Source organism: Onychomys torridus, chromosome 16, assembly GCF_903995425.1.
Source record: "Onychomys torridus chromosome 16, mOncTor1.1, whole genome shotgun sequence".
In the NCBI taxonomy this organism is placed as follows: domain Eukaryota; kingdom Metazoa; phylum Chordata; class Mammalia; order Rodentia; family Cricetidae; genus Onychomys; species Onychomys torridus.
This window is the reverse complement of record NC_050458.1, coordinates 41280017-41305182: the sequence shown is the minus strand read 5'-3', so window position 1 is coordinate 41305182 and position 25166 is coordinate 41280017. Positions and strand designations below refer to the sequence as shown.

At 53.3% G+C, this 25166-nt stretch overlaps 1 protein-coding gene across 1 annotated transcript; it reads left to right on the top strand.

Annotated features, from left to right (window-relative positions):
• The first annotated feature begins 10605 nt into the window (after positions 1-10605).
• LOC118597355 lies at positions 10606-17829 on the top strand. The gene is made up of 15 exons (XM_036208865.1): positions 10606-10875; positions 10949-11071; positions 11311-11429; positions 11509-11659; positions 11728-11812; positions 12727-12935; positions 13100-13217; positions 13369-13541; positions 15811-15953; positions 16033-16135; positions 16412-16711; positions 16907-17131; positions 17234-17318; positions 17428-17561; positions 17676-17829. The coding sequence occupies exons 1-15, from the start codon at positions 10606-10608 to the stop codon at positions 17760-17762; spliced, it is 2325 nt and encodes a 774-aa protein (XP_036064758.1). The 3' UTR covers positions 17763-17829.
• Positions 17830-25166: the final 7337 nt, after the last annotated feature.

The following is a 25166-nucleotide window of genomic DNA, read 5'->3' as shown; positions in this document are numbered from 1 at the left end:
ATATCAATTCTGTCCAGGCTGACCGCTGGCCACTATTAGAGGTGCCGTGGGTGTCCACTCCTGGGAATTGGTCTGATCAGGACTGGTTTGGGCTGTGTTGCAGACCTGCTACAGCCTGTATTCCTCTCTGTAGCCCAGAACTATCTGAACTTTACCCCAGGTTCAGCTTGCCGTGGAGCCCTGAGTGTGTCCCTGTGATTGCAGCTGGTTGCCCTAATGACAGGGCCGTGGCCCCCTAAGGGCTGGAACTAGCAGGGCAAGGGGCACTATTTAGGGGAGCCCTGGGTATGGTACTATGACCTCAGGGTGAATGTACAAGGGAGGGCCTTTTAAAGGAGAGACAAGGAGAGGTGCCTCACACAGAGGCCGTGCCAAGGAGAAGCTCCAAGCCACACAGCTGTGGGCTCCTGTGAGCCGGCTGTCCTTGCTTGGATGTTCAGGAGTGTGGGCAACTTGGTCAGCACTACTCCTTCCTTAGCTAAGGTCTTCCCCTTAGCTGCTAGAGTTCAGGAACTTCATGTACAAAGGAGGCCGTGTGGCCACTAAGCTGCCGCCATCTCTGGAGTGTGGCTTGTAGCGCCTTTGAATCAGGGTAGAGGGGACAGGGCTGGAGGGTCCTGCTGGGGAGGTTGTCCACCCTTGTCCAGGAGGTCCAAGCTCAGCATAGAACCCTGACCTGGGCAAGAGCAAAAGGTGGAGGCCACATCAAATAGGCTTCAGAACCTCCCACACTCCGGAGTCGAGAGCACACCACCAGACAGCAGAAACTCTACAGGTGTAGGCACACAGCCACCTTTGCTGAGGGATATCGGAGGCTTGCATGGCAGCAGTGACCACCAGCAGAAGAGGGGATGTCAGGGGCATTGGGACCCATGGGACTCATCAGCTGTGGGCCCAACAGCCAAAACAAATGGCATCGCTGGGGGCCTGAGTGAATTTCTCCAAGAGCTGAGGACTTGCTAGAGACGGGTCACACACTCAGGCTGTGTCAGACACAGTCCAGGCTCTGTGTTAAGAGGTGCCACACACGTCCTCCAATGTTTCTTTTGTTCATCTTCCCAGGGCACTCTGGAGAGTCCCACCCAAACTTCTTGGCTGAACACATGGCATAGCCACCTGTCAGGGGCTGGAGCTGGTAGTGTAGTAGAGCCTGGAGATGCCTCCAACAACCAAAGTTAGGAGGCTTCACACAGCGGAAACATGATCTCACACACCTGAACCACATCTAGATGGAGGTCAGACGTGGCTGGCCCTGGTGAGGCTGAGAGGGAATCTGTCCCCAGCCTCTCCAGCTTCCGGTGGTGCTGTGATCCTGGGCAGCCCTTGACTTAGGATGCTGTCACATGATGCCTTCACCTCTGTGTCACCACCTGCACATAGCAGTATTTTTATAAGGACACCGGTCATGTTGGATCAGCGACATGACATTCATGACCGCGACCTCATTTCAGCTAGTTACAGTGACCCTATTTCCAAAGAGGGTCACATTCTGAGGTGCCTGAGGGTTAGGGACTGCATATCTTTGGGAGATGGTTTCTAAGCCATTTATCACCAACAGGTGACAAATGGAGTTTGGTCCAGATCCCCCCCTTTAGTGGCCTTGGGGGTTTTGAGCCAAACTGGGCTATGTCTCTGGTCTCAGGATGGGTATAATGTCCGTGCCATACTATTGACCTGAGCTGTGTGGGCTGGGTGAGCTGTGACAACCATCTTTACCAACTCAGTGTGGCAGACACACAGGGTTGTGGAGAGTGACCAGAGACTGTCAGAGGTCTAACCAGGAGCACTACAGGTGAGCCAGGGTACTGCAGGTGAAATCCAGGAACTGAAGATGAGCCTAGGCACCCAGCTGGGCCAAGGGACTTCAGATGAGCCCAGTGACTTCACTGAACAATCAACACTCAGCTACCTTATCTTCAGCAAACCTGAGTGTTGAGTCCAAATGAAAATGACACATATGTACATTCTGGAACGTTTTAAAGTGAACACTTGTTAGGATTTCCTCCTTGCCGTGGTCTGAATGTTGACTGGAGGGAGCAGATGACGTCCTGAGTGAATGTGTGTTATGGACGTGACTGAGACCATATGAAGGACTCCAGTACCTTAGAACCCTGGGAACAAGGCCTTCCGCTGGTCTGATTGTGAATGTTGACAGTGTGCACAGGAACTATCCACTGCAGCTTCCCCTCCTGGATAATAGCATCCTGAGACTGCACCCCTACACAGAGCCCCCTGCTGAGATGAGCTAACCCGGCTCCTCCTCGTTCGTGCTGTCTATAATCAACACGCTGAGTCTGCTGGCACATCTCTGTCAGAGCCTCACAGTCCACCTGATCCCAGCTTTTCTGTATGTGTGTCTGTCTGTCCTCTCCATTCCCCATAGTCCTGGTCAGGTCAGTGCCTAGGTGGTACAGGTTACAGCGGTAATTAGATACCGTGTGGAAAACCACAGCTTACTCGAGGACACTGGTGGAAGAGAGTTGTCCTGAGGATGTGAAGCAGGGACTGGAAGTGGGATCCCATAGCCAAGGAACTTTTGGATCCACTAGGAGCCAGAAAAAAAAAAAAAAAAAAAAAAAAAAAGGTATGTATGGAGTCCCTATCATGTTTCAGGTAGAAGCCTAGCACTGGGCCTTGATAGAGATGAACTAGTCAGCTGGGCAGCTAGGTCAGGCCTCTCAGGCCACCTGTCATACATACCCTGCTGGGTTTATTAAGTTGGGTGGGAACAGGCACCAGAACTCCAGTATATAGAGAAATCAGCACCGCAGGTACCGGCAGGTCCCGGGGAGCTTGCCCGTTTAGATAAGTAGTGGCTACCTCCTTGTACAACTGCTTTTACTGTCCTTTCTGACCCTTCTCTGGAGCCTCAGGGCATAGACACATCACCAGGTGATGGAGATGGCAATTCAAGATGCCTAATCCCAACACATTACCCCCAGCTGGAAGGATGTCCCCCATTATCCCAACAGAGGCCACCAGGCACGTTCACCCAATCAGCCAGCAGCATTTGAAGGAGTGTATCTGGATGTCCACCATGGGCAGCAGCCTGTGCTCAGGTTAGGGAACAGAGAGGACTGGACAGGTATGCAGGGGTTGGGAGGGCAAGAAGCTTATGATAGCGAACACTTCAGTGGATACAGGTATGAAGAAGGTCCCTATGCTGAGTTGGTTCCAAGGAGCTGGGGACACCTTTCCATGACAGGATGTCACCCAGGGGTTGCTTATGAGGTCATGAAATGGGTAGCTGTGGTGGTAAGGATCCAGGCCCTGCTTGCACATAAGCCCAGGGAGCTGTCACGGAGTCTGGCTGAGCCTGCTTCTGATTGCCCTGGCAGAAAAACTTGCCCCATACAGCACCCTTCCAGGACCAAGTAGCATCCTCCCGGGGCATGTAGGATGGAGGCCTGCAGGGAGGTTGTTGTTTCAGAGGCTCTAAGCCCAGGTATTGCCTGTCTGCTGTGTTGACTTCGTGAAGCCGCAGGAGCCTTGGTGATTCCTTAGCCCTTGTCCTATAACTTGTATCTGGGGCAGTGTTGGGGATGGGGTGGGTCTACAGGAGGCTACAGCCTGGCCTCTACTGATTAGATTTCTGCCACTGACTGCAAACCCTAGTCCAGAATTCCAAGTTCCTGGTTTCATTCTGGTAGAATCAGGCAGTTAGACCCAAAGCTGGGCCTTGCTTATTCAGGCCCTTGAATCTTTCTTCTCAAGCAACTTGAATCTCCTCAGAGTCACCTGAAAATGGAGCAGTTCTTTGGGTGTGGAAGGGCATCAGGCTCCCTACATGACTTGGGCTCTGGTTCTCAGGGGCATCTGCGGGAACAGAAGAAAAGGCAAGAAAATCCTTGGCCTTGTGGGCAGCTCAGCTCTCCCCATGACTTGCTGGTCTGAGAAGGACACAGGAATGGCAGAGGAAGCATGTCCCCTGCTCTCTGGGCATTTACTGACTGGAGTTAAGATGGCTGTCACTGCTCACAAGGTCTAGCTCACTACTGGGTTTGTCTGTCTGGTGATTTTTCTCAACTCTAGTGTTAGCTCTAGCCAAAGGTTTGGAGATGTGCCATTCTCTCCCTCTGTGGACCTGTCTGGCATGGTCAACAGCAGCTCCAGCCCTCTTCTCCAGATCTCCAGTGCTGTTCTGAGGCCCATGAAGAATCTTAGAGCCCAGGTGCATCTTGGAGCCTTGTCCAGGGGGAGATTCTCCCTGCCTTTGGGGTCAGCAGCCTCACCTTGGGGAGGAGGCTCACCAGGTATGTGGGACTTGGTCCTGCTGTGGGATAGGTGGGGATGGTGCAGTCTAGATACCCATGTCTAGTGGGTATCCCCAGAAAGGCTGAAACCACACATCAACGGACAGGAAGCTGAGGCTTTGGTGGGAACCTCTCCAAAGCCTGAATCTTGGTAGTTTGTTTTGAGATAGCGTCCATGCCAGTCTGGAACTTCTTATGTCATCGAGGATGTTATCTTCCTGCCTTAGTCTCCCAATTATTGGGGTTACAAGCATGCACCCCTACAATTAGCTCAAGGTCTCTTTCCTTTCTTTTGCTGTGCTAAGGACTGAACCTAGGACCCTGTGAAGGGCTTGACAAGTGTTCTACCATTGAGCTACAGCCCCAGGCCTGAAAAAGAGAGAGAGAAAAAAACCTTTTTGTTTTGAGTTAGGCTCTCCATAAATTGTCCAGGCTGGCCTTGAACTTGGCAATCTACCTGCCTCTGCCTCTTGAGTAGTTGGGATTACAGGTCTGTGTCAATACACCTAGATGTCTCTGTCTCAATGGAGCCTCTGGAGTGGGGAGACAGATTTTAGCCAAAGTGTGGGAGACTGAGGTAAAGGTGCCTCCCCCAAAGCAAGCAGCTCCTGAGCATCTGGTGCCGCCCCGCTGGAGTGGAGGTGACGGGAAGGTCTGGATCTCAGTGAAAGCTCTTAGGAAGTGAAACCAGAAAAGCAGTGTCAGGGTGGGGGCAAGGGCAGGGAGGCGCGGGAAGGGCGGGAAGGGCAGCTTGAAGCGCCTGTTGGTTGAATCAGCCTCTGTCCAGGGCTGGGCCGGGCTGGTAAACCTCACGCTCATCCACTCTTTGCCAACTGCCCCAGGGGACTTCCTTTTTTTAAAAGAAAATTTAATTAAATAATTTTAAATGTTTAATCACTCTCTTTATTATTTTATGTGTCAGCGTTTTTGCCTGCATGTACGTCTGTGTACCATGTGCCATGGCTGGTGCCCACAGAGGCCAGAAGATACATCGGGTCTCTTGGAACTGAAGTTATAGATAGTTGTGAGCCACCATGTAGGTGCTGGGAATCGAACCCAAGGCCTCTGGAAGAGTCGCCAATGTTCTTTTTCTCCAACCCCATTTATTTATTTATCTATCTATCTATCTATCTATCTATCTATCTATCTATTTATTTATTTATTTATTTAGAAACAGAGTCTCACTATGTAGCCCTGACTGGCTTGGAACTCCCTACAGAGACCAGGCTGCCCTCAAACTCATAGAGATCCACCTACCTCAAGGCACATGCCATCTTTTTTCTTTTTAATTTTAAAATGTTTTAAAATTATTTATTTATTTATTTTGTTTTTTGTTTTTGTTTTCTGAGACAGGATTTTTCTGTGCAGGTCTGACTGTCCTGGAACTCTCTCTGTAGACCAGGCTGGCCTCGAACTCACAGTGATCTGCCTACCTCTGCCTCCCGAGTGCTGGGATTAAAGACGTGTGCCGCCGCCGCCGCCGCCGCCACCACCACCACTCCCCGGCTCTACCTTAGCCTTTGAGTAAACCTGAAGCTCATCAATTCATCTAGATTGGCTGGCCATCAAGAGACCTGGGATCCTCCTGCCTCTGCCTCCCCAGTGCTGGATCTTTTTTTAAAAGAAAATTTAATTGTTGTTTTTAGGACTGTAGGGGTAGGAGAGAAGGAGGGTGGGTGCTGGGGTTGAACTCAAGACCTTGTACTTGTTTGGAAAGCACTCTGCCAGTAATCTCTGTCCTCCCTCAGGGACTTAAACTTATGCACACTTTGTTACATCTGTGTTCACTTGCCGAACAAATCTCCAGGGCCTGAGGGTGTTATGGGGGCAGGTGTACTAGGAGACAGTGTGCACCAAGGTCCCCGGGGGCCGGAGGTCGGACTGAAGCGGTGTCTTGGCAATACTTGTAGGACTTCGTGCAGTACCTCAGATCTACCTACGGATCACTGATTCTTCAGAACTGTGGCTACTATGATTTCTAGACAAATAAAATAGACTTGTAAGCATGGGGATGGAAGGGGGATGGGGTGGAAATGGAGCTGCAGAGACATGCTACAGAGGGGGATGGGGTGGACATGGGGCTGCAGAGACATGCTGCAGCCACAGAGCTACAGATGGTCGAGGCGTTGATAACACACTCACCTTCTGTGTTCTAACACTTCATTGTTGGAAGCTTGTGGGCTGGTCCTGGAGCCCGGCTTGGAGCCTTGAGCCCTGACCTGCCAGTGTCTGTGTCCCTGGGTACTGTTTTTACTTGTACTCTTCTGGGGGACCCCTGCCCTCTACCTGGGGAGGAGCTGCATGAGGTGGAGTGGTGCCACACCAGCCCCAAAGAGAGCCTGACTTAGACTAAGTCAATGGGATGCCACCTGCCTGGTCATCATGACTGGCTCACAGCTATGCATGCAGTCAGGTTGTCTTGAGGCCATCATAACCAAGGACCGCAAGATGGGGGCTCAAAGTAATCAGAAATGCTCTTTTCCCTCAGTTAGTGTGTGGTTCCCGCTGAACTTCAGGGGGAATTCTTTCCACTCCACCTCTGGGAGTCACTTCCAAGCACCTTGCTAGAGGCTGCAGGTCCTCTCTGCTTCTTCGTGGAGTCGTTCCTTACCAGTGTGTCTCATATTCACACAGCTTTCTCTAACAAGGTCACATTCGTATTGGATGGCAGCCCATTCTAATGACCTCAGCTTGATGACAAACGCAAAAACTCCACTTCCAAATAAGGTCAGACTCCCAGGATTGGGAGTTGAACACAGATAGCTTTTAGGACAGGGTTCAACCTGTGTCAGCAGGTGCCCCAGCCAAAGCCACCGGGAGACCATGAGATTTTTCTAGAACTTCTGGGTGAAAGGTTGATGGGTATCCTGCATCTTGGTCTGCCTGGTCCTGGGGATCACTCTGTTTCTAGCTCACCAGACCGGAGGCTAGCCCAAGGCCCCTGGGTACCCATGCCTCTCTTTCCCTTAGGACTGGACATTCTAAGCTGCCCTTTTCTTTTTTCTTTCTTTTCTTTTTATCTATCTATCTATCTATCTATCTATCTATCTATCTATCTATCTATCTATGTCTTTTAGCCCTGTTTGTTTCTATCACCAGTCAAAGCCTATGTTCTGCCAACCCCTCATGAGACCACAACACTTAAGACTTACCATGTGGCCAGCCATTTGTCCCCCAACTTGAAGAGCTAAGGAGCCTCTGCTGCCCAGGCTGGATGTAACCCCCTGGGACTCAGTTTCCCCCAAGAGCCCAGGCTTTTCTATCATAAAACATATGCATGGCTCGTTGCTCTCTGTCTTGGTTGTTTTTGTGTCGCTGTGAAGATACACCACAGCCGAGGCGTCTCTTCTGAAAGAAAGCACTTATTTGGGGGCTGACAGTTTCAGAGGCTTAGTCCACTATCATCATGGAGTATGGTGGCACTTATTGTGCTGGAACAGTACCTGAGAACTACAGGCTACACAGGCCAAGAGAGAGAGCTAACTGGGCCTGGCATGGGTATTTGAAACCTCAAAGCCCACTCCCAGTGACACGTGTCCTCCAAACATGCCACTCCTCCTAATCCTTCTAATCCTTTCAAACAGTTCCGTTCCCGGGTGACCAAGCGTTCAAATATATGAACCTATTGGGGCCAGTCTCATTGAAATCACTATACTCTTTTATCATGCTTTCTTTGCCTAGAAAGTTTTGTGTCTTGCAAAGCCAAGCCACTGGTGTCTATGTACACACCCATGTCAAGAGGGACCTCCAAGTCAGCTCTGTTAGCAAAGCCTTGCACAGGACGGCCCCTGTGTCACCCATCCCTGGGCCACAGTCCTAGGGGCAACTCCCCTGGCTACCTCAGCCTTCTTGCCTAGCAGAGATGCCCCCAAGCCCATCATCACAGTTCCCTGGATTCATGGTCCAGTAAGTGTATGGAAGCTAGCTCACTCATATCAATTCTGTCCAGGCTGACCTCTGACCACTATTAGAGGTGCCGTGGGTGTCCACTCCTGGGAATTGGTCTGATCAGGACTGGTTTGGGCTGTGTTGCAGACCTGCTACAGCCTGTATTCCTCTCTGTAGCCCAGAACTATCTGAACTTTACCCCAGGTTCAGCTTGCCGTGGAGCCCTGTGTGTGTCCCTGTGATTGCAGCTGGTTGCCCTAATGACAGGGCCGTGGCCCCCTAAGGGCTGGAACTAGCAGGGCAAGGGGCACTATTTAGGGGAGCCCTGGGTATGGTACTATGACCTCAGGGTGAATGTACAAGGGAGGAGCTTTTAAAGGAGAGACAAGGAGAGGTGCCTCACACAGAGGCCGTGCCAAGGAGAAGCTCCAAGCCACACAGCTGTGGGCTCCTGTGAGCCGGCTGTCCTTGCTTGGATGTTCAGGAGTGTGGGCAACTTGGTCAGCACTACTCCTTCCTTCGCTAAGGTCTTCCCCTTAGCTGCTAGAGTTCAGGAACTTCATGTACAAAGGAGGCCGTGTGGCCACTAAGCTGCCGCCATCTCTGGAGTGTGGCTTGTAGCGCCTTTGAATCAGGGTAGAGGGGACAGGGCTGGAGGGTCCTGCTGGGGAGGTTGTCCACCCTTGTCCAGGAGGTCCAAGCTCAGCATAGAACCCTGACCTGGGCAAGAGCAAAAGGTGGAGGCCACATCAAATAGGCTTCAGAACCTCCCACACTCGGGCCTCTACTACGCCAGCTATGGGCAGCTACAGGGAAGCTTGTACAGAAATTTGACCTGCTTCTTCCTTGGGCAGCAGAACAAGCCAGAGGCCGGGTATCAGAGGAGGGGACACCTAGTCCCTCTTAGCTACGGAGGCTCAAGATGAGTGGGGAGGGGGGTATTCCAGACTATGCACCCTATCTGGGTTAAGGGCCCAGAGACTGGATGTAGCTGTTCCTAGGAACCCCACAGTCAATTGAAGCAGGGTAGGCAGGAGGGAGTGAGGTCTGCATGCCAGGTGAGGGCAGATTTGTGGTGGGACCACACCCTTCCAGCCCACTGAAGCTCCCCCGCCCCAGGAATGCACACACTAGGTGCCTGGCCTGGGGTGGGGGCTGGGAAATGAGAGCAGGCAGGACAGGGTGGGCCGTCCTAGGGTGTGAGACAGACAAGCCCTCCTGGGAGAGGCGTCCACCAGCCATCCACCCACAGTGCTATGGCCTGCCCTGGCCTGTCAACCTGCCCACCTCACCCAACATTTTCCATGGAAAGTTCCCAAGGTAACAGTAACACAAACTCATGACAAAGATGAACCCAGGCAGGGGCAGGTCTCAGGGTGGGGTGGGGGTGGGGGGTGGTCACAGGCTCAGGGTGGGTGGATGGGGCAGGGCTGGCTTTAGGCCCCAGGAACTCCCAAGTCACCTCCGTCAGCAGAGAGGGAGGGCCTGGGACCAGCATGACCATGCGCAGGTGAGAGGCCTTTTGGCTTGTCTGTTGGGCACAAATTCCACTCCTTGGTAGAAGAATCGATAGTGGTTGCATAGAGGGTGAATGGATGGGCTCATGCTGGAGTCCATAGTCCAGAAAATCCACCATGCACCTGTGGAGATCCCCTGAGCATCCACATCCTCCTGCTCCCCTATCTAGTGGGGATTCCAGGTTGGACTGGTTCATTCCAGGCTTGGGGTGGGGGGCTGTGTGGCAAGTGTGAGGTTCCTGGAAACAGAGCAGACCAGTCTAGGGTGCCAGGAAGTCTTGGGTGGGGGTTGTCTGAGTCCTGTGGACTGGCCATGTGACTGGGAGTGGGTGTAGTCCACGATTCCCTGGGGGCCACACAGCTGTGGGAAATTCCCACGACTCTCCACTCCCCTCCTAAAATGTGTGTTGATGCCCCCATTTCCTATCATTCCTAGCTCCCCCCAGGGCAGGCCTGGTACTCATTAGCAGCCCCCTTTCTTTGGCTTCCAATCCCAAAGGGATCTCGGCCCTATGGCCATGTGAGTGGCCTATTTGGGGCTTGAGTGGGAAGTGAGCTCCCTGAATCTCCCACCCCCCACCCTGTGCTGAGCAGGGAGGGACCAGAAACTCCAGCTAGAAGCCCCTTCCTCTTTGCAGCCCTTCCCCCACCTACATGACTGAGGATGGGCACTGGGTTTCCCAGGAAACAGTAGGAAAAAAAGTGCTGGGGTCAGACTGGCTGGGGCTGGTGGAGCAGTAGTTTGAGGGAGCTAGACAAAGGTGAAAGCCGTCCCCCCACCCCCAGTCCCCTAGGCCAGGGCAGTCTACCCATTCCCGGGGGGTGTCCCCAGCACCAGCCTTGCAAGGGTAGGGGCTGGTGGGCCTGTGGATCCCCTGGTCCAGACTTGGGTCCTTCTGTCCTTGTAGGGCTGTCCGGGACACCCTGAAACCTGCTCAGCATCTACCATGGGAAACCCAGCTTCGAGGCTTGGCTGCCTGGGGGAGAGGAGGAGCCGCTCACACACCAACCCGAGGACCCACACCAGCTCCAGGACCCGAGGGGATCTCTCTCCAGCCGCAGCTCCTCAGGGCCCACTTCCACCAGGGATCCCCTGGGCCTGGTGGGGCTCCCGCACTGTCCAGGTGACAGAGGTCACAGAGACAGTGGTGACAGAGACAGTGGTGACGGAGGCCGTGGAGATGGGGCCCTGCAGGCAAAGACAGCAGCAGGCCCAGGTGAGGAAGGACAGCTCCAGAGTGTGGGGAGTCCCAGTGGAGGCCAGATGAGGTAAGTACATCCTTCTTGCAGGCAACCCTAGCACCCCTGGACACGCTGTGCAGCTGGCTGGATGGCATGGAGGAACTGCAGGCCTCCCAGGGACCCCTGGCTGCAGATGCTGCTTTGGCTGCTTTTCAGCTGCGGGAACAGGAGGTACAGGGCCGGGAGATAGGGCCGGGGTGGGGGCGGGGGCGGCACTTTCATCCATTGCCACTGGCAAATAATGGTGGTTACCATGTGCTTGAATCTGGTACCCAAGGATGGGCTGCATGTATATACCTGTCAGTGTTCCCACGGCCAGTGATCCTCCTGAATAAAAGGGGGGGCAGTAGTGGGAGGATGGGCAGGGACCCCAGAGCCCTGCACAAGCCCTCTGACCTCATGTCTGGTAGCTGCTCCTACGCCTGCTGAGGGAGCGTGCACCCCACATGGAGCCAAGATTACAAGAGGCCGGGAGTCCAGCAGAGCTGTGTACACAGTGGCACCGCCTGGTACAACAGGCAGAAACCAGGTGAAGCCACTGGTCAGGGACCATGAGGGTTCTAGGGCAGGAAGGGCAGGATGGACAGCTCCTCCATCTTTGCCCTAAGGTGGAGACTCCTGGTGCAGCTTGTCCCAGCGGCACAGAGTTTTGAAACAGCCTGTAAGGCTCTGCTGGGGAAGCTGGCTCCAAGTGAACAGCTACTGGCTGAGCGGCAGCGAGGGCCCAAGCATCCTGAGGAATCTTTGCAGTACTTCCAGGTATGACCCAGGCTTGGGGTGGGAGTCTGTGGGCTGTCACAAGCTCAGTGTCTTGGGCTTGTCCACAGGAGGTGTGTGAAGGGGTTGTGGTCTGTACCGAGGATCTGGAAAGGGTTTTGGAGACGGGACAGAGGCTGGCAGAACTCCTCACAAGTAAGTGGACTTCAGCCCAGTCACCCCAGCCAAGAAAAGCCTACCCTTAGCCCAGGACAGATATCTGTGCCATTTCCCAGATACAGGGCCCAGTCCCCGAGTCCAAGACCTCCATGTCTTTGTCCTCCTTGATGGTTCCCAAGGACCTTTCTAATGCCCTCATCCCTACTACTTGTTGTTGGTTTTTTGTTGTTGTTGTTGTTGTTGTTTTTGTTGGTTTTTTTTGTTTTTGTTTTTGTTTTTTAACTCTTTTGCTCTTTTGGGGGTCTGGCCACCTGGCTCCCAAATAAATACACACAGAGAGTTACTGTTACTTATGGATGCCTGGCCTTAGCTTGGCTTGTTTCTTGCCAGCTTTTCTTAACTTAAATGATCCCGTCTATCTTTTGCCTCTGGGTTTTTACCTTCCTCTATTTCTGTATTCCTTTCATTATTTCTTACTCTGTGGCTGGTGGTGTTGCTGGGTGGCTGGCCCCTGATGTCCTCCTCCTTCTTTTCTTGTTCCTTCAATCCTCTTCCCAGATTTCCTTCTTTTTTGAGCTGAGGATCGAACCCAGGGCCTTGCGCTTGCTAGGCAAGTGCTCTACCACTGAGCTAAATCCCCAACCCCGTCCCAGATTTCTCCTATTTTCTTTTATTCTCTCTGCCTGCCAGCCCCACCTATCCTGTCTCCTGCCTCGCTATTGGCCATTCAGCTTTTTATTAGACCAATCAGGTGTTTTAGGCAGGCAAAGTAACACAGCTTCACAGAGTTAAACAAATGCAACATAAAAGGATGCAACGCATCGTTGCTTCATTGAAACAAATGTTCCACAGCATAAACACACCTTAAAGTAATATTCCACAACAGCTACTGGCCCCCAGGTCCCCTTCAATGTCAGTGTTTCCTCCCTGGCCTCTTGCTCTGGCTGCAGGTGACCAAGCTCAGCTGGTGCAACGGCAGCTGGATCAGTTCCAGGAGCGTGTGAGGTTGACAGAGTCACAAGTCGCCTGTGCCCAACAGAAGCTGCTGTATGCTCAAAGGACAGTGTCCTCCAAGTCCTCACCACCAGCAGTCTTGGAGGCCCAGCTTGAACTGGAAGGGTCTGCCTTGGCACATCCAGGGCTCAAGGATCAGAAGCAGGTGTTTGTACCCCCTTGACTTCACCTAGAAGAAAGACCTCCAACCTATCTCACGCCCTCTGAGGAGACTGCAGCCCACTGTACCAGGGAGCTGGAGTGGCTGGGAGTGTGTACTTTCTGTCCCTGTCTAGGGCTGTCTAGAACAATGTTGGTTTCCTCCCACAGCTGAGTGTCCAGCTGGCCCAGCTAGCGGAGCGGCTTGAACAACTGGCACAGTGGGCAGAAGCTTCTAGTCATGCAGCAGCACCCACAGTGACCATCTGGGATCAGAGCCCCTCATCAGGTACACCAGGGCCTTGGGTGTACCTGGGAGTCTTTGGGAAGTCACTGCCAGGCCTGAGGACAGGACCAGGCCCGTGCTCAAGAAACCAAGGTGGGGTGAGTGTGAAGGTCTTGCCAAGGCTGGGCTCTCAAATGGTCTCGTCTCTCCCTAGCTGTGCTTCAGGCAGACACGAAGCCCCTGGAGGGGCACTGGTTAGAGACTCAAGAGCAAGACACTGGGCTGAGGGCCATATGGGAGCCAGCTGTGCAGATTTTGTGTGGCCTCCTGGAGCAGGCAGCCATTGAGGAGCTGAGGCCTGAGGGTGACTGGAACCCAGCCTTGCAGGTGCCTTGGAAGACTAGCGGGAGGAAGGTATCGCCAAGAGTCCCTTGGGAGGAGAGGTGACAACACGGACACTAGACAACTAGAGTACTCTGAGGCCGAGCTAGTATTTGTTGGTAGGAGGACCGAGGCAGAGGACCCTGGGAGTGAAGAGAGTATAGCATCGGGGAAGGGCAGAGGGGGCTACAGAGCCAGCTGGAGAGATTTCTGGCGATGACTTCATGGCTCAGCTTCCAGCTTCTGACAGCTCCAAACCTCCATTTAAGGCCACAGCTCTCGTAGTGGGGCCAGGGCTTGAGATCAGACCATCCCTGACTGCTAAGCAGTTCCTCTTTGGACACAGCACTGTCAAGCCTCTAGGCTGTAGAGGTAGAGGTAGGCGCTGACGTATCTACATGCCTTTTCTAGCAAGTAGGGCTCTTAATTAAGATCAAAACATTGCTGTGAATGAGTCCCATTTATATTCAGCTGGAAAGAAAATATGTCAGAAGCAAGACAGAAATTGACTTACTTCTGACGCACAGTCTGGGATGGTCCAGCGTTAAGTGGAAGAAAGAGGCAAGTGTGGGCCCGGCCTCCACCTGGCCCCCTTTACTATAACACAGGAGTGGCTGGGATGCACAAGATCCTTCTTGAGGTTTGCCGTTCGTCCAGAAGTTCTAGGTTCCTTCGCTTGTTCTCAGATTTCTTTCTATTTGTGGGACTCTGACGATTTCCTGGGCTGCTGGAACTGGCTCTCACCAATGGGGAAGGTGAAACTGTGGTTATACCCAGACGCAAAGTTCTGAGGGATGGCCGGGCGGTGGTGGCGCACGCCTGTTATCCCAGCACTAGGGAGGCAGAGCCAGGCGGATCTCTGTGAGTTCGAGGCCAGCCTGGTCTACAGAGCTAGTCCAGGACAGGCTCCAAAGCTACAGAGAAACCCTGTCTTGAGAAAACCAAAAAAAAAAAAAAAAAAAAAAGTTCTGAGGGCTGAAGATTTGAAATGGACAGGGCTGGCTCCTGAAAGCTGTGAGGAAGGGTCTCTCTCTCCTTGCCATGTACACTGTCTTCTTCCTGTGCCCTCTGGGTATTTTGTGTCCAAATCTCAGTCCCCTTTTGTATATGTACATCTTTATGTGCATGCATGTGTGCACCTATGCAGAGGCCAGAAGTTGGCATCTGGCACCCTTCTCAAGTACTTGCTACCTATTGTTTTTGAAGGTTTTTTTTTTGAGGGGGGGGAGTTGTTCATTTTGTTTTGTTTGTGTTTGTTTTTTGAGACAGGGTTTCTCTGTAATTTTGGTGCCTGTCCTGGATCTCGCTCTGTAGACCAGGCTGGCCTTGAACTCACAGAGATCCACCTGGCTCTGCCTCCTGGGTGCTGGGATTAAAGGTGTGTGCTTGGTCTTATTTTGTCTTTAATTATGCACGTTTGTGTGTGTGTGTGTGTGTGTGTGTGTGTGTGTGTGTGTGTGTGTGTATTTACACATGCATATGGGCACCCACAGAGACCAGAAGAAGGTGCCAGATCCACCGGAGCTAGAGTTATAGGCAGTTGTGAGTTGCCTGACCTATGAAACTCGGTCCTCCGCAAGAGCATCAAGTGCTCCTAACTGCCGAGCTATCTGTCTGGCCCTCCACCTTATTTTATGAGTCGGGGCCTCTCTCCCGGAACCTGGAGTTGTTATTTGTCTAGACTGGCTGGTCATTGAGTCCCAGGAGTCTTATCTCTGCCTCCTTGGTGCTGGGATTACCCGCATGCCACCGTACTGATTTGTTTGGTTTGGTTTTTACAAAGATGCTAGGGAGCAAACTCAGGTCCTCATGCTTTGCAGCATATGCTTTATGGACTGAGCTATCTTCCCAGTCCCCAAATCCCCCAACCCCTTTAAGGGTAGTGGTGGCTACATTCCACTAGGATCTCACCTTACCATTAGTTATACATACAACTGCCTCTTCCTAAGTAAAGGCTGGGACTTCAACATGGGAATGGGCGGTGGTGGTGGATACAATTCACCCACAGGATCTGGCTGGCTTTCTTCACCCTGCCCTGGACATTGGCACAATGCTGGGTGTGGCTGCCCTCCTCATACTGAAGAGGCCCAGGGGTAGAAGGACTGGGCCAGCCTATGCAGTCTTCTTGCTAATGTGGCGGGTAGTGTGAGGTATAGGGTGAATGGAGTCAAGGAAGAGGGCTTGAGAGGCGAGGTACATGGAGGAGAAAAGATTTCACCCCTTCAGCTTTTCCCACTGGGAGACCCAACCGTACACCGGGCTACTCTGATGGCAGGAGTTCCCGTGGGGGCAGCAAACCCTGGTGGTGTCATGGCTAAGGAGGAGCGGAAACACTGCCTTTGGGAGCACCTGCCACTTGGGCCTGCTGATGGACCCGCTGGGCTGCCGGGATGCCATGTCTAGCCCCTCCTGTGAGAGGTGAGCCTGCATGCCAGCTGTTTGCACCCCACGCACACTGGCCCTCTACCCTGCTTATATCTGTCCATCTCTCCTCCAGAATACACACCCTGGAAGGGATACTGCTGCTTGTGGGCCACCTTGTCGAGAAGCTGCTCTCGTGTTCCCGCAGGCTGAGTCAGGCTGCACCCTTGGGGACCAAGGTGAGACCACTGGCCAGAGGCTTTGGCTTGCACAGCAACTGTGGACCAATCCAGGGTTAGCCTAATGGTTAGCTTTAGTGCCCTGGACCGTCTGTCCTAGAACCTCTCCCATTTGTTCTTTGGGAGGAGCTAGCTGGAAGGTCGAAAGTTCTGGGTGGGACTGCTGAGGGGCACTGGAGGATGCAGGCACTGGCTCAGGAGAGGGGGTGGAGTGGTGGGCAATTTGGGGCATGGGTTCCTCTAGTCCCCTAACTAACATTGCTCCCTGACACATAGGTGGTACAAGCCCAGAGCTGGGTGCTAGAGGAGCGGCCCGGGGCCCTGAGCCTGAAATGCTGGACTCAAGCCCCAAGGGAGGTACTGGCTCTGAGGAGTCTTGACCAGGGGCCGCCTGGGGGTCTGGGGAGTAGAGCTAAGGCTTGCCTCCTGGGGAAGATTTCAGAAGAACAGAGCTGGAGGCCTTGCTGGGCAGACGTCATCACAGAGACCTGGAGTCATAGGAAGCCAGAACATAGCAAGAGGAACCAGGAGAAAAGGGACCAGTGGGTACTGATGGAACAGGGCCACCAGGAACAGGTAAGGGCAGACAGATACATACTCTGTTCACTGCTGGGCACGTAAAAGGGACTTGGCGTCACCTCACAGCAAGGGGCCAACATACACTTGGGTTTGGTGGGGTCACCACCTATATTACCTTGGTCATGGAATAAAGTAGTCTAGGGTGTCCTCCACACCCCAAGCCACAGACGGCACTGAAACTTTCCCCAGTAGGACCTTGTGGACAGTTTCCTGGCAGCTGGGCAGCAGGACAGGGATAGACAAGGCTGGCCTGGCTATACCTGGGGGAAATGTGGACCTGACCGCAAACGCCCCACCGTGTTGGAGCCAGGGCTCCCCAATGTCCAGAAGCAGCCACACAGCATGGTCAGAGCAAGGAACGCGGAAGGGACAAGTATACCAGTGGCCAGAGGCAGGCCCAAGGTCCAAGGAGCCTTGGTGAGCAGGTGTGAGTGTGGGCCTGTGACAGTGGGGAGGGTAGAGCCTCAGGAACTGCCCCCAACCCTTACAGAGAAGGCCAGACACCCCTGTGCTCCACAGGCGGCAAGAGGCGCTCTGATGGTTCGTGTTGGAGGTGGTTGGGCAGCTCTGGATGAATTTTTGGTCAAAAATGACCCAGTTAGAGGTGAGAGCTGGGGGGAAGAAGGGACATGCCAGGCGTCAGGGCCTGGAGGTGGGTGGGTAGGAGCGGTTTGGCATCCGCTTTTGCCCAGCAACCTGGGATCTCTGAGCAGCCAAGGGGAGGACCAGCCAGAAGATCCACGAAAGATTCCTGTGCTGGACTCCTAGTGTGCCGGCCCCTGAAGTCATCACCCTGAGGCTCTGGACCTCCATCCGAATGGGCTCTACCAGACCCCTGTCTCCAAAGGTGAGAGCTAGCATGGGCTTTAGAGCTAGGAATCAGGTCCTCCAGATGGACTGAAGCCCTCCTTTGAGCCCAGGTGGAGGAACTGAACTGATGAAGCCTGACCACCCCTTTCAGACAGGGCTGCCGATCGGCAAAGAACACAGAGACCCCAGCTCCTACAAGGTCAAAACCTCGGAGCAGCCCACTGAGAAGAAACTGTGAAGACTCCAAGATCCAGCAGACAGGGACAAGAAACAGCGGTAGATCCTCGTCCAGGGATTGAGCAGGAGCTGGGGCCACACAGGGTGGGGTTGTGGCTTTTCACCCTCAGCAATAAAGAGGAGTTTGGGGAACTGAAACTCTCTCTGGTGGACCTTCATTTCCCTTGCAAACTCCATTCAAAAGCCACAGGGCCAAAGTCGGTTGCTCCCCACCCCCACCAGTACCTGCCCTGCATTCTTGTTCAGTGACTTTCGTTGGGAGGGAAGGAGGGAAGGACCTTGCAACTCAGCAGCCTCTCCCAGCCTGAGCTGCTCAGAGGTAGCCCTGCCCCATAGTTTGTGTTCACCTGCCCACTCCACCTATCTAGTCCATGCCCAGCCGGGCCTCAGCCCCGCCTACCGCCCTCAATGGGGAAGGGACTTGGGTCACCATGAGGAGGGGCCACGCAGATTTAAATGCCTGTGGCGCGGGGCTCGGGTGTGGAGGGAGCAGAGAGACGGTGGACTCCGCACCAGCCCTTGTCACAGCAGGTGGGAAAAATAAGGGCAGGTTGGGGAAACGAAACCGAAACACCTGTGGGAGCCAGAGGCCAGTGGCGCCAGGCAGACATAGTGAGCGACCCAGGGACCCAGATTTCTGAGCCCCATTTACCACCCTGGGCAATCTGAGCTCAGGATTAGAGGTGGGAAGCTCCTGAGCCCCCACCCTTGGGGTGGGGAAACTGAGGCCCTTGCCAGGCTGCTGTGCAGTCGGGGTGTGTGTGTGTGTGTGTGTGTGTGTGTGTGTGTGTGTGTGTGTGTGTGGCGGGGGAGTGTCTAGTGGTTCTAGCAGGATATGTGGTGTGCTGTTTGGCTCTGCGGGTGGGGTACTCCTTGTACCCCTTTTCGAGAAGTGAGGTTAGTGGTGGGGATCCTATGAGAGAGGCAATTGGGCTGACCGTCAAGAGGCTCCTGGCAGCCCTGATTGGCTGAGGGAGGCGATGGGGCTCAAGAAGGAGCTACCAGCTGTCCAGGGTGAGCAGCCACAGGAATGGCCCCATGGGTAGTGGTACCGGGACTGTGGGAAGAAGAGGAAGGGAGCAGGCTGTGTTCCTACCCCCAACTTGCTTTTCACGCCAAGCTTGCGCGGGGTCGTTGACGTCTCTTTTTCGGGCAAGGTACAGTTGCTGATGCCCTCCCTCATGCTGCTCACAGTGGGGCAGAGGCCACGTTTTCTGTCTCCATGTGCTCTGGGCTGAGTCCACCCGGCCTCCTCATTCTCTTCTGAGCTAGCTCAATGCAACAGCAGCAGCAGCAGCAGCAGCAGCAGCAGCAGCAGCAGCAGCGGGGCCCTTGTGCCCACCTTTGTCACAACCTGGGGTGAGAGCCCACGCTTCAGTGTGGTGACAGGTGGTGTCTGATGCCCCTGGGATGCTGACCCACCCGGCTCAGGAATGACCCTTTTTCCTCTTGGCAGCTAGGTCAGGCTGGTGGTGGGCCTCTAGGGAGGCAGGAAGGACTACAGCTCTTTCTGCCAGGGGAGTGTGTGGGGACTTAGACGAGACGGTCCCAGATGCTGGACCCTGCTCCTTTGTTTTTATTGACACTTCCGAGATCTCTTGCCCTCCTCGATGAAGCTCTGTATACCCCTCAAATTCTTGACCCATATATCTGGTTGTCTTCCCAGGCAACCACTGCGATTGCCAAGTGTCTACTCCTCTACCCTCCTGGAAAAGGGCAGGACCCAGGGAGAGTCATACCAGGTCCAAGGTCACCCACAAGCCAACAGGGAGTGGCTGCCAACCACAGGCTGCATCTCACACACCAGTACTCAGTCTCTGGGCCCCAGCCCTCCCCCAGAGCCCCTGCTCTCTGGATCTTTTTGTCAGTGGTTTCCCACCCTGAATCTCCTCTTTGTTCAGGGAACTCAAGCAGCTTGCTTAAGCTTGTGTTGGCTTTTCACACGGGCCTTGCCCTTCTGCACAAAGCATGCTTGTTAGGGCTGGCTGTCCGTGACCAGGCCAGGAGCCACTCAAGACCATGCCTGTCTGGCAGTTTTATGTGTCTTCTACAGTCCCAAGTTCTGTGTCCCACCTTTGCTGGTCAGTGAACTGCTTGTCCTGGATTCCCCCCTTCATCCAGCCATATGTCAAGGGACAGTTACCCAGCCTCTACCACCCGTGGGCCTCTCCCCCCCGTGCTCTTCCCTGTCCTGGACAGCACATGCATGGTTTCCTCCAACTCAGTGCTTCCTAGGTGGGCAACAAAGGTACCTACAGCCATGCCGGGAAGCAGAGTCTGGGATGAGTCATTAAGGGTGGTCTCAGGACACGGCCAGGGAGCGGACAGGAGTCAAGGTGGTGGGAGAGGCTGGCTGGTCCTACTGTGTTGTCTAACTCATCCCCTGTGTCTACCATGGTTACACTGTGCCTCAGGACCTGTCTCTCCGATGCCATTGGGTGCCTTCTTGAGGAAGTGCAGGAGGAGAAAATCTGTGGGATGGACCTGGTCCTGTTGTGGCTTTCAGGCCATGCTGGCATTTGTTACCTCTTCCAATCATCTAGAAAAAAAAAAAAATACCGCCGGGCGGTGGTGGCACACACCTGTAATCCCAGCACTTGGGAGGCAGAGGCAGGTGGATCTCTGTGAGTTCGAGACCAGCTTGGTCTACAGAGCTAGTCCAGGACGGGCTCCAAAGCTGCAGAGAAATTGTGTCTCAAAAACAAAACAAAACAAAACAAAAACCCATTGACTCACTGCACCTGTTGGCTGGGGTCACTGGGGCATCCAGACCCTCTTCCCTGGGAGTCTTCTCTTTGGCCAGAGTAGCTGTATATGCTCATTCACTCTCAGCAGCCGCGTGGCAACGAGGACCGCTACATCCATGGTGCAGTGGCCCCTCTCCCCTGCCAGTCAGGTCTGCCCTCACAAGTGTTTCTTTTTCTATGGACCCTGGAAGTCACTCTCCCAGGGTGTAGGCCACTGTTCCTCGGCCTTGCTTCCCGGGCCGGAGCAGCTCTTCTGGAACCCAGCACTAGGGAGATCTGTGTTTTAGAATAGAAATACTGGGGCTGGGGAGATGGCTCCGTGGTTAAGAGCACTGACTGCTCTTCTGGAGGACCCGGGTTCAATTCCCAGCACCCATGTGGCAGTTCACAACTGTCTCTAACTCCAGTTCTAGGGGACCCAACACGCTCACACAGACATACATGCAGTCAAAACACCAATGCACATGAAATAAAATAGATGGTTAGAATAGAAATACTGTGTCCTAGGGATGATACCTAGACTGCAGGGTGTCACCTGGGAGCCAGAGTCTAGGCTGTACCTTTAGCAGCTGTCCCTACACCCTGTCTGCCAGCAGCTTCTGTGGGACAGTGAAAAGAGCCATGGCCAGTTTTCCTGTCCTCTTGGCTTGCCCCTAGTGGATACCTCATCCTCCATGGCCAAGGAACTTCTTAATTTATTCTCCCTAACTACACGAGACAACCATAAAGTAGCCCTGTGGCCACCCTAGGCTGACACGAGACCCCAGTACTCTCAGGCTGTAGGAGCCGGTGGGTGTCCTAGGTTCCAAGTCACTGTCAAAACATGGTCAGTGAGTGACTCCCCTCCACTAGAGCTGGTCTGACCTTACACCCATTGCACTTGATGTCGCTTCTCGTTCAGGAGTTGGAGGCTAGTGGAAGCTGTACCCCAGGCACTGGATTTGGGCTGTTACTCACTTATGAGTCTGTCAATAGCCCCTTCACCTGTTCTAGGGATACCTGATCTTCTAGCTCTTTCTGGGACTCTGTGTGGCTAGACCCATCTGACTGCCTCTCCTCAGACTCCTCAGGCCATCAGCACCTGGACTTTGTTGTCGTTCGTGCGTAGGGGCCTTTACTACTTCCTTCCTAATGGATAAGTCAAGACTAGCCTGGTAGCCCTGGGGTCAGTCCCTGCTACAAGAACACTGCCAAAGCCAGGGTTGCTTTCTTTAGAGAGGCACAGCCTTCCATGGGCTTCCGAGTCAGCCTGGTAAAGGTGTATGCATCCAAGGGTCCTTACCACTATGTTCTGTCTGTCCCCTGTTCTGGGAAACCCTTCCCTGGCCAATCTGATTCTTGGCTCATCCCCTCCCTCCCTCTTGGGTTAGTTCCTGACCTCCTTTCAGGCCCCGAGGCTAAGTTGTGGGAGGCAGGAGGCATTGGCCACTGCAGGATGTAGGCTGACCGTGAGGAGGAGATCTTTGACAGTACATGGGCATCAAGGGAATCTATGGATTTGCGTTTAGGATGTATTAATCAAGACATTCATCCCAAGTTAGAACCCTGACCACCTTGCCTTAGGACTTATCCTTGGCGAAGTGTTCTGCTCCATGTTGAGGTTTACTGTTCTCATTTGGGGCCCCTAACAATGTAGCCGCCTGGGCCTTCCTCCACCGCTGTCCAACTGGTCATTCCCTGTCTTTTGTGATCTTTCCCCTGCCATCTGTGTCTTAGACACTCTTTTTCCTTGCTCCACACTGTGCCCTGAGAACACCTCCCACCCCTGGAGAGCTGAATGGTGGCCCCGATGCTGGCAGCCTGGGGCTCTGGCTGCTCTGCTGCAGGTTAGTCATGGACACTGTTGACCCTGTCCAGGAGTCTGCCTGGCTGTAGGCCTGAGGCCTGAGACTCTGAGTGGCAGGTTAACACCAGTATACCTATCCCACCCCAGAAGGCTCAGGACCAGCCTGAGGGAGGGAATGAAGAGTGACATTTTACCAAAGCTGTGGCTGGAATGCCATCCCTGTAGTAACCCTACGGGCCATGACTTGATGACCTGCAGAGTCTCCCCCAAATCAAGTCAAAGGGCTGAACCTGTCACAGACCCTCAGGTAGGGCAGTTCTCGAAGGGGTTAGTGGGGCCATCTGCCCACAACCCTCCCTAAGTTGGACAGTGTCTATTCTACCAAACCATGTGATATCAAAGCCTGACTTGTCATTCACAGGATAGGCTGTGCACCCGCCTCGGCCATGCTGCCCAACCAGTCAACCTTGCTCCCATTTCCCTGTCTTCTCCATTTCATGTGTGGTGTAGACATTGGTGAGGAACTTTGAAGGTAGCTGATGATAGCATGGAGGGCTGGCTCCTGTGTGCACAGTGCAGATGCCTGGGCCACAGGAGCAGGAGGAAGTCTGGCTGAGAAGTGACAGGATGAGCTTTGAGGTCCCGTGGCAAAGCCATGAGGACTTAGAGGGGTGTGAGATGGACCAGTGGACAGCCGGCAGGCAGCTGTACCCATTGAAGCATCTTAAAGAACAGAGTGTAAGGGGTGTGTGTGTGTGTGTGATGTGTAAGGGCATTGGATGATCTGTGTCCAGAAGGACACAGAACAGGCTGGGACTTCAGGACTGACTGGGTCAAGCTACAGCTGTCCAAGGGCAGGCCAAGAATCTCTTGATTCATTGGGCACATGAGGACAGAGCAGAATCTTGTTACAGGAGGAATCTGACCTCAGTGACCAGATTCAAAGTCTGTTAAGTTCCACAATACAAATGTGTGTTGGGGAAGGGTAGACAGGCCCCTCCCAAAGTTCATGCGAGGACCAGCCTGGACAAACTCCTAAGCAGAGAGAATGTTCCAGCAGTGCTGAGGCTGTGGACTAAGAGAGAGAGAGCACAGTGCACAGGCTCGGTTTACAGGGTGGTTGTCTTCTTCCTGAGCAAGTCTGCCATCTTCTAGGGATGCCAGGTGCATTGGATTGGGGCCAGCAGGGCTCCAGGATGATCTCATCTTAGTTACATCCACAGAGATCCTGCTTCCATATAAGGTTACAGTTGTGTCCTGCAGGTTAGGACTTTGAGTTGCCTTTCTGGGCAATCAATTCAGCCCAGCTCAAAAACCCCAAGCCTTGGCAGAAGCTTAGAGGCCTAGATCCAAGTGACCCAGGACACATGCAGGCATGAAGACCCAACACACATCTTCTGAGTTTAAGGCAGGGCTGGGGAAGAGGATGACTAGGAAGGCCCCAAGACCTATGCACTAGAAACCTGGAGGCTTGGAGTAGAGGCCAGATGATCTACAGGGAGTCCTGAGCGTATAGCTTCTTGCTGACCTCAGGTCCCTGTGTGTTATGAGTACACTATGCCAGAAATGTGGACAAACATGTCTGTGTCTTTCTACAATGTCAAAACTTAGTGAATGACAACGAATTCCACAAGGTTCAGCAGTTGCAAAATGCAAAGAATTTGCCCTATAATCCCACTGACTCCATAATCTGGCCAAGGTGGAGGCAATCAAGATACTCCGATCTTAGTTGCTAAAGCAACTTTTACCACCTGTCACACAGCGTGCAGTAAATCTCTTTATGTATTTATAGGTATATGTGTGGTTTAGAGAGTGAAGACAGGATAAAGGGGCTGCAGCTAGCTTCAAAGAGAGTCCTCAAAGTTCTGAGAGTCTATGGATAAGATGCCAAATAAGACCAGGAGGGAGCTGCTGTAGGCTTGTAGGTTTGAGAACAAAGCTGTAGAGTCGGCAAGGGGAAAAGCCAAGGCAGGGTCCGAAAACAGGAAATGACAGGTTCAGGTCTGGGTCCTGAGGGACAGAAAGATGGATGGGCACAGAGTCAAGTAGGGTGCATCAACGACAGAGGGTGGAGTCAAGCCAAAGCTGCAGCCACAGTTGGGGCATCCTCTGCTTGCCAGTCCTTGATATCCGGTGACTGGTTGATGTAAGGCTGGGTCGTCACAGTGTTAGGTGCTCATCGTTTTATGGGGAGGGAATTATACCCTTTTCTCAGATTGGTGCGTCTGATAAGTTCTTGGGCCTGGTTTCCCTGATATGGTTTTAATATACCCGTGTGTGCCTACAGTCTCAGTTCACTCTGGTAAATTTACAAGGTGCCTTCCTTTCTATTCCAGGAATAAGTCATTTCAGTCTGTGCAGAAGCTGGTGCCTGACAGATGGGGCTGTTTGTGGATCCGCCCCAGGGCCTTCAATCTGCTTCCCTCAAAATGGCAAAAGCCAAATTGTAAAATGGAGTCTCGTAGGGCAAGGCGCAGCCTGAGAAAAACCACTGTTTTATACAATATGGTGTAACTTAAAGTAGGCCACAGCCTGGTCTCAAAACTGTGACCGCACTGTCTGTTACATTGTCTGAGTTCTTTGGGCTTAATCCCTCTTGAAGGGATTTGCAGGTCAGGGCGTTCTCCCCACAACAATGAGATTTCCTCATGCCCTTAGAGGGCCCTTAGCTACCATGGACCTCTGTGGCCGCTCAGGGGTCCTCCTGCCCTCACGGATCCAGGACTCTCTCAGTTTAGATGGACCTGTGCCTGATTCCCATGGTCATATCTTTCCCACCTGCCCAGCCACTCAGGGTCCCTGACTGAGTCTTTCTATCCCCTACAGGTCACACGTGAACCTTAAGCAAGTTCTGCACTACCAGTTGTCCGTG